The sequence below is a fragment of the Colossoma macropomum genome, unplaced genomic scaffold (assembly GCF_904425465.1).
Source record: "Colossoma macropomum unplaced genomic scaffold, Colossoma_macropomum, whole genome shotgun sequence".
NCBI classification, from domain to species: domain Eukaryota; kingdom Metazoa; phylum Chordata; class Actinopteri; order Characiformes; family Serrasalmidae; genus Colossoma; species Colossoma macropomum.
In genome coordinates, this window is record NW_023494804.1 from 464,174 (window position 1) to 472,888 (window position 8,715).

The 8,715-nt window shown below is 37.5% G+C and overlaps 1 protein-coding gene across 1 annotated transcript; it reads left to right on the forward strand.

The window, feature by feature from the left end:
* The first annotated feature begins 473 nt into the window (after positions 1–473).
* Positions 474–3,561, forward strand: LOC118825274 (complement C1q subcomponent subunit C-like). Its single transcript, XM_036595884.1, has 4 exons — positions 474–659; positions 1,755–1,817; positions 2,722–2,850; positions 2,955–3,561. Exons 1-4 carry the CDS (start codon positions 521–523, stop codon positions 3,233–3,235), a joined length of 612 nt encoding a protein of 203 aa, XP_036451777.1. The 5' UTR covers positions 474–520; the 3' UTR covers positions 3,236–3,561.
* The last annotated feature ends 5,154 nt before the right edge of the window (positions 3,562–8,715 follow it).

Consider the following 8,715-nt stretch of genomic DNA (forward strand, 5'->3'; position numbering starts at 1 on the left):
TACCCTGTTCTTCAGTGGTCAGGACCCCCATGGACCCTCACAGAGCAGGTACTATTTGGGTGGTGGATAATTCTCAGCACTGCAGTAACACTGACGGCGGTGGTGTGTTAGTATGTGTTGTGCTGGTCTGAGTAATTGTTACACAAACAATAACTTTCCACAATAATACACTCACAGTTGATCATGGAATTTCTATGAGGGAAGAAATTTCACAGTTTGTCTCTCAGTCAATCTATTTTTTTTGAACATCTTATGGAGGCGTGATGCCACACTCAGTCACAGATCAGCTTCTGCAATCTTCTTTTTGTAAGTGTGAAGCCAGGCCTACTTCTGCATTTTCTTCTCCTGAAGTGTGTGTGTGTGTGTGTGTGTGTGTGTGTGTGTGTGTGTGTGTGTGTGTGTGTGGCACATCTGTGCATGTTCCACTATATAAGAATCAGATGCGGATCGCCTGTTACATTCACCCCATTTTCAACTGAGCTCTTCCACTCTGCACACATCTCAAATAAAACATCTCAGGATGAGGGTCAGTGTGGTTCTGCTTTGGTTCTGCTTGTCTTGTGTTCAGCTCCAGAGAGCTGATGACCAGCTCATAGTGGGGGACGAGAAGATTGAGTTCACTCAAAGCCAGATTGAAGTGCTGAAGAAACATAACACAGGTAAATCAAATGACTTGAAAGATCCACAAACAACCTTTTTTCACAATTGTTTTGAGTTGTTTTGCTTAAGACCGTAATACTGAATGAACATCTATGAAGGTCAAACAATTCCACAAGTTTGGAAAATTGAATGAAATTTGTTTGAAAGATTCAGATAATTTTATTCTGCATTTTGTTGCTTGTTGTTCTACATTGTTTATGCTGTTTATAAAGTCTGTAATGACACAATGATCCACATACATTTGTACTATTTAAGATTGTTTTGCTTCAATATTGTTTCTGTTATTTTTATGTTAAAGCCATAAAAAACAGTGCTGAATTAAATTTGCTGCTGTGTCATTAGTTTTTACCTTTTTACAAACAAGCAAACAAACAATAAATGAGCAAGGAAGAATTATTATTTAATTCATACAAAACACTGAAAAACTGGACTCTCGATCTTTCACATTTGCACCATCATGTTCTAAACAACAGCTTAACTATTGATTTTAACTCATTAGTAAATAACTGACTTGAAATCTGGCCTCGTTGTTAATAATAATAATAATAATAATAATAATAATAATAATATGCTGCTGGCAGAAATCTAGCAAAAAATATATATTTTTAAAACTGCTCAAAATTTCAAAACTGGGTTTTGAGGTTGTTTGTTAATTTTTTTCTGCTTCTGAATTGGGTTATAATTCACATGATAGATATTAAAGAGAACAGATGTTACAGAGAACTGGAATAAAAAAAAGTAATAAAAAAAAAAAAACACAACTCTGTGTTTATTAAATGCCACCATGTACTTATTTATTTTCATGACCTGAAATCTTTCATCTTTGAAATGTATTAGAAATGCTGAAATAGCAAGTTATTCTAACTATATATACTTTTATTTTTTAACATACAACCTACATATGACCTCTTTTATATATTATTTTTAATTTTTTCTCCATTTGTTGAGATTATATATATATATATATATATATATATATATATATATATATATAGAGAGAGAGAGAGAGAGAGAGAGAGAGAGAGAGAATCCCTTTGGTGTAAAATCTGATCATGTGTTGTTGGTTGGTTAGATTATTTTTGTGTGTTTCACAGTTGTGGAGGGGAGTGCGGACTCTACTGAACTGAGTGCTGAAGCGCTGGGAGAGGAGGATTCAAGTAAGACTTAAATATGTGCTAGAGCCTTTGGTCGGATCCTTAAGGGTCATACACAAGCAGCTCATCCGCCAAGAAAGACAGCCTGGTGGGAATCCAATAGGTCATCATAGGCAGCGGTCAAAAATAGGCCAGCAGGTTTTCACAAGGAAAAAGGATTAGTGAAAATCAGGGGAACAGGCAAGAGTCACACATCAAGAGTCAGACTGTGTAAAGCCAAAGGCCAAACAAAGAAGTTTATATATGCGAAGAGGTATATATCTCCATAAACTATCAGCAGGGGTGTGTAATGATGGAGGGGTGGAGCCAGGGAGGAGCAGGAGCTGGAATGAGCCATTTCAGACCAAGCAGGTCCAAAGGAAGTCTCCTCAAAAGGAGAGGGGGGGTGGGGGAAGCATAATTACTGAGTGAGGAGAATAAAAACAGGCTTAAATCTGGTGTGTGTGCTGCTGTGAGTCACATTGTAAACTAATCTTGATCTTAAATTTAGTCGATATATCTAACATTCCCATTTTGAGATGGTTGTGCACTTATTATAAGATTATCTAGCTTATTTTCAGAAATTATTCAGAAATTTTACTTGTTTTACGTCATTTTATTAAGTAAAATGATCTCACTATACTGGCAGATGATTTTGCTCGTGTCAAGCACATTTCTAGAAATGAGCAAAATTATCTGCCACTATAGTGAGATAATTTTGCTTGGTAAAATTACTTAAAACAAGTAAAAAAGTCTAGAAATGAGTTACATAAGCTTACATTAAGCTTACAACAATTTATTTACTATATTTAAGATGATTTTACTTTTTGCAGTGATCAGGTCAGCAGTTTTCCAAACCACATTGTACATCTTTCTCATGGAAAAAAAATAAAATTTACCCTGAGACTGTACATTTTTCTGTTTGCAGACAGACAAAAGGTGGCGTTCTTATATGCTTCAGGCCGAAATGGCTATTTTGGGCCTCACAGCACTGGCCTCATACTGGCTTTCCGCAGAAGAATCACAGATGTTGGAAGGGCGTACAATACAGTCACAGGTAAATGCACAGTCAGTACAGAGACAGTGTCTGATGTCTGGTTTGGTTCTTCTCTCTGGTGGTGTAGAGACTCTGTACTGATCCATCTGTTTCTCCTTCTGCAGGTGTTTTCACTGCTCCATTCAGAGGAGTCTATTACTTCAGGTTTAATGTACTTGGTTCCAGCAGTTCAAACAGGCTGGCTGTATGTTTGTACAAAAATCATCAGAAAATCTTAGACGTGACTGAATACCCGAAAGGACAGTATGAGTACGCCGTTGGTGGAGCCACTCTGCTGCTGCAGAAAGATGATCATGTGTATGTTGCGCTCAGACGTAACAGTCAGATGTATGACAACAGTGACAACCATTGTACTTTCACTGGTTTTCTGCTGTTTCGTATGTGAAGTGTTTTTACTGGTGAGGACAAAATGTTGCATTCTAAGTTCTAAGACTATATTTCACAATAAACTGCCTTCGGCTTCTGTAGCTGATACCTTTTAGAATACATATAAAATGTGACCTGCATTTTTAAACTGGAGGAGAGATTATTAAACAATAAGTAACATATTAAGTGCCAGAAATCATTGAACAGGGCAAAAACAACCACTATAAGTACATCAGAATACAGAACAACTATGTAGCTTGATGCTTTCTTCTTTACTTGAAATATATTAATACTTTCTTTGCTTTAAGTTCCTCACCATTCCTTGCCATTTTCAGCATCGCAAAAAATGTGGTAAAAATGCTTTATAGATATAAAGAATCATTTTGTACTGCACAAGTGTGTTGTGTTTATTTCCTAAAGTGATGTCTGTCATTGAAAGCAAGTGGCACTAAGAACTTTCAGAGAGATCATGTGATCAAAATGGCTTCAGTCAGGTGATGTCATTAAATTGTGTGTGTAGTGATTCCGGAGGAACCTGCACAGAACATACAAGGACATTTTACCCCTTTAATTCATTTGGTATAGTGTAGTTGGTAATATTACTGCCATTCTCATAGCAGACTGGGGTTTGATTCTCTGTCAGAGCAAGCACACCATGCTATACCAATAAGAGTCCTTGGGTAAGACCCCTAACACTGCATTCGCTTACCTCTGTAAGATAATACAATTTTAAGTCGCTCTATGTAAGAGCATCTGCCAAATGCATGTAAATGTAAAAATATGGGCTAAAATTTAGTTTTGGATTTGTGCTCCAAATAATATTCACTAAGCCTTTATATAGGTGTATATAAATCATCACAACTTTTTTCCCATGAATGTGTTTCTGATTGCAGTCCAGTTGGACACGGGAGATGTAGTTAATGTACACGTGCTCACTGGAAAAAGACTGAAGAATCAGAATACATCTTAATTACCGTGAAAACACAAATCGCTGTTGTCGGAATCTCCAAAATGATATTTTTACAGGAGAAGAAAAAACATATTTCATTTTCAATGTAAGTCAGTGGAACCAGACTTTGTTCTAAGTCGTTTTGGCCCATTTCTGTGGGTTCATTTATTAAATTTACACACAATGTAAAGGGCAACAGGCACCTTTAAATTATGTCAAAAACTCAAAAATGACAAAAATGGAGATACGACGTTTTGTTCCGACAGAAGCGTAGACAATTAGTGACAGTGTCAATAAATAATCACAGAATATCACTTATTAAAGCAGCTGAGAACATAAGCAACTGAAAGGCTTTTGATCCTGACCCTCATTCATTCATTCATCTTCTTAAACCACTTGATCCAGCTAGGGTCACAATAACAACAGGGAGTCCCAGACGACCCTGTCCCCCGTAACTTCCTCCAGCTCATTCTGGGGGATCCTGAGCTGCTCCAAGGCCAACTTGGAGATATAAACCCTCCAGCAAGTCCAATGACAACCTCTCATCCCAGTAAGCCATGCTTGGTAAACCAAATGGCAGGTGGCCAGGGGGGCATCCCAATCAGATGTCCGAATCACCTCAACGGTCTCCTCTCAATCTGGAGGAGTAGTGGCTCTACTTTATGCTTCTCCCAGAAGACTGAGCTCCTCACCCCATCAAGTAGACTGTGGCCTTGATAAGTTAAGTCTTACATGTGAGATAGAAAGATCATTTATCGAAGGCTTTATTAATAAAAAAGCTGAACAACATGCAAAATTCAACACACCAAAACAGTATCAAAAATGACATTGATTTATTTGTTTGTATATTGATTCATTCATGCAGACAGACCAAAGGTGGTGTTCTCATTCACTCCAGGCTTAAAAGGCCACCTGGGGCCTCTCAATGTGGACACCATACTGGTTTTCAGCAAAGAGACCACAAACATTGGAAACGCGTTCAGTCCAATCACAGGTAAACTCTCCACTCAGAGTCTATTCTTCAGGTTTAATGTACTTGGTTCCAGCAGGTCACACATGCTGGCTGTATGTTTGCACAAAATGAGAATTTTAGACGTGACTGAATTCCCAAAAGTACGCCATTGTTGGAGCCACTCCTGCTGCTGCAGAAAGGATATCATGTGTATGTTGCGCTCAGAAGTAACAGTCAGATTTATAATAGTGACAACTCATTGGTGATTTCCACTACAAAATGATGGTGCAATACTGCCCCCTTCTGGTTCCATTACCATTCTTCTCTGCAAATCTGCAGAATCTTTTAGCTTCTCAAAACAAGTGGTAAGTATCCAAATGGAAGTAGAGACCACTTGCCAAGATCTTAGTGTTTGCATTTCCAGTAACTTTTTTTTTCCACTGAAAAAACACCCACTTTCAGTAGCTTTTCTAATCTATAAAAACAGGACATCATATCCTTTTACATGTACAGTAACGTCACTCTTAATGATTTCTGATCAGACTGATATTAGTGAAACATGAATTTTGGAAGCACTGTGTCAAATACCCATAATTCTGTCCTTTAAAGCACAAAATATACTGAACAGTTGAGTATTATTATTATATTATTATTATTATCATCATTATTATTATTATTATATTATTATTCTCAAAGACAGCTGTTCACTCAAATAAAAAAAAAACAGATACATTTGAAAACACCTTTTTTAAATCCAACACCTCATTGGCTGCAAGCAGAGCAAAGGGTCACCAAGACTGAGACTGGGAAACCCTGCTCTGTTCTAAAGTGAAGATTTCTAATTACCATGTACTAAGAAGGTGTTAATTTCTAGTGATTTGGCTTTGTTTGAACATGAACTGTGCTTATGTACAATTTCTAGTAGTGTTGTAGCATCTAGACCAGTCTTGAGATGGTAAATGAATGATCTCGTTCATTAAGATAAACTGGTAATTTGGTCAGCTGAGTTTGACGCCTCCATTTGACGTAACCAGAAGCTGACATTTTTGATCGCTTGTGAATATCGACAACACCTAGGTTCCAAGGTTTAAATTGGCTTCTATGGGTGGTTGATGTATTGTATTGATGTATAATGTATTAGCTCCCAAATTATGGAATACCCGCCCCAGTTTATTCAGGATGCAACCTCTCTATCTTCATTTAACTCTGTGTTACAGACTTACTTGTTTTACTGTATTATTGTTTACCTTGAATGTTTACCTGTATTGCCCTCTTGTTTAATGTGTTGATGTTCTTTGATTGTAAAGCGTCCTTGAGCATGCTATATAAATAAAAGTGATGAAGAAATAAAGTGATATTGGGTTAAGAATTGTCCAACGCATTATTAAAAACTAAAACAATAGTGGTGATCCGTCAACTATGTGGAAGAGACATTGTCAGAAAAAAATCTTGAATGACCACAATCAGAGTTGTTTGGAAATAATGTTGTTTAAACACCTGGTCAAATCGTAAAAAATCGACAGTAGAACTCACTGCAATGTTTCAAAGTGAAAATACAAACTTTCCCACATGCACATTGATAAAAGCAAACCACTTGTTTTTGTTGGGGAGCATAAAGATTGGAGCATTGGAACAAGGTCATGTGATCTGATGAGTCCAGCCTTATCATGGACGTGTCAGGGTAAGACTGGAAACACATGAATCAATGCACTCATCATGTATAGTGCCCACTGTACAAGCCTCTGGAGGCAGTGCTATGATCTGGGGTTGCTTAAATTGGTCAGGTCTAGGCTCACCAACATTATGTGGCAATAAAAAGAAGTCAGCTGATTTCCTGAATGTACTGAATGACCAGGTTATCCCATCAATGGGTTTTTTCTTCCCTGATTGCTCAGGCATATTTCACGACAAGACTTTATGGAGTGGGTCGACTCTCCCATCATCAATGCAAGATCTCAGAGTTAAAGGTGCATAACCAGCTGTCACTGTGTCTTAAGATGTCTTGAAAGTATAAGATGTCTCGAGACATTTTTTTATGCCAAGACATCTCAAGAACGTCTGAAGACATATGAGTGAAGACACGATCTTTGTCTTGAGACATGAAAGTTAACGTCTTAAGGCAAAGAAGTAATTATTTTGTGTGTCTTGAAGACGGGGCATGACTTAAGACATCACTTTGTCTTAAGACATAGAGATGTTGTGTCTTAAGACAGTTCAGTTGAGTCCAAAGAGTGGTCCATTACAAAAAGTCCTGTGGTATGAGTGTGGTATTCCTGTGGTACTGCCAACCTGAAAATTACAACTGAGGATTACCAGGATTACCACAGCACTGCCTAATGTAAAATATAATTACTATATTATAGTACTTTTGTGATTTTTTTTTTTTGTGTGTTTTTTGATTATTGTAAAAATGTGTATACAGTAGAAAAACAGCAAAAGAAAAATTGAATTCTTAAACCATTTACCTCACCTTAAAATGTTTAAACTCGTTTCCTTATATCATTGAAGTTCATGGTAGAATAACTTTTAATTTGTAACAATTACCAATGGAGATAATCACAATCAGTCACAGCCTTTTGCTCATTTGCAGAAAACATGCTATGATTAACACAACATTGATCTACAAGCTAGGAACCAAGATAAAACAACTTTGAACTATTAGGAAGTAAATGTACTTAACAGCTAACCTGGGTACTTTAGAGATCACATACCATCAAAACTTAATGCAAAAAAAGCCCTTGGTTCACTTCAACATCTACACTTCTGTTTATTTTCTTAAGTAGATCAGGGCTGCCCAAAGTTTGACCATTAGGACTTTTAATTTGGCCCAACAGAAAAAGAGAACAAACTTTTTTATATACCATGTAGAACTTTCAAAATGATTCTCCAGGTATTTGGAAAACATGAACAATAATAAACAAATGTATTTGAGTAGTAATATATAAAGACCTGTATTGTTTCACCACGTAAAATTACATAATAAACAGATTTTTGTTTAAATGTCCAACTTCATACTTTGACTTTAATATATTAAGACATGGCCTCCAGTGATGTTTTGTAAAATAATGCTGTACAGCTGTCTCATGTATTTCAAGGGTTTGCAGTTTTCTATTCTGTGTCTAGATTAAAACAAACAAACTAACAGAAACAAAGCAGCACAGTTCATTCAGTACAGAGAGGCGCGAACCAGAAAAACAAAAGCTCTATGGGAGGACAAACAAAAGACTGGCGGGAGTTTCAGACCAATCAGAGCGCGAGACTCCGCCTCTTGGGCGTTCGGTTTTGAAGCGCGAGCGCTCTCCGCCGTTCCTCCTTTTAAAGCCAAACGCGACCGTTACAGCCGTTTACAGTGAGCGAGTCTCTCAGGTCGCTAACGCGGGCAGTTTATCGAGTTTGTTTAGCGAGTGTTAAACCTCGATAAGACTCTCTTACTCTCCTTACTGAGACAGCGCCGCCTGCCGGGTGACGCTTTCAGCTCCCACAAACGAGGATTTTCAGCTGATTAGTTAGCGTTAGCTAAGCTAACTAGCTGACTGGACCGAGTGGAGTCCCGACTGCAGCGGTCAGAGTCTGCTTTTAAAAGGTGAGTAGTGACAAA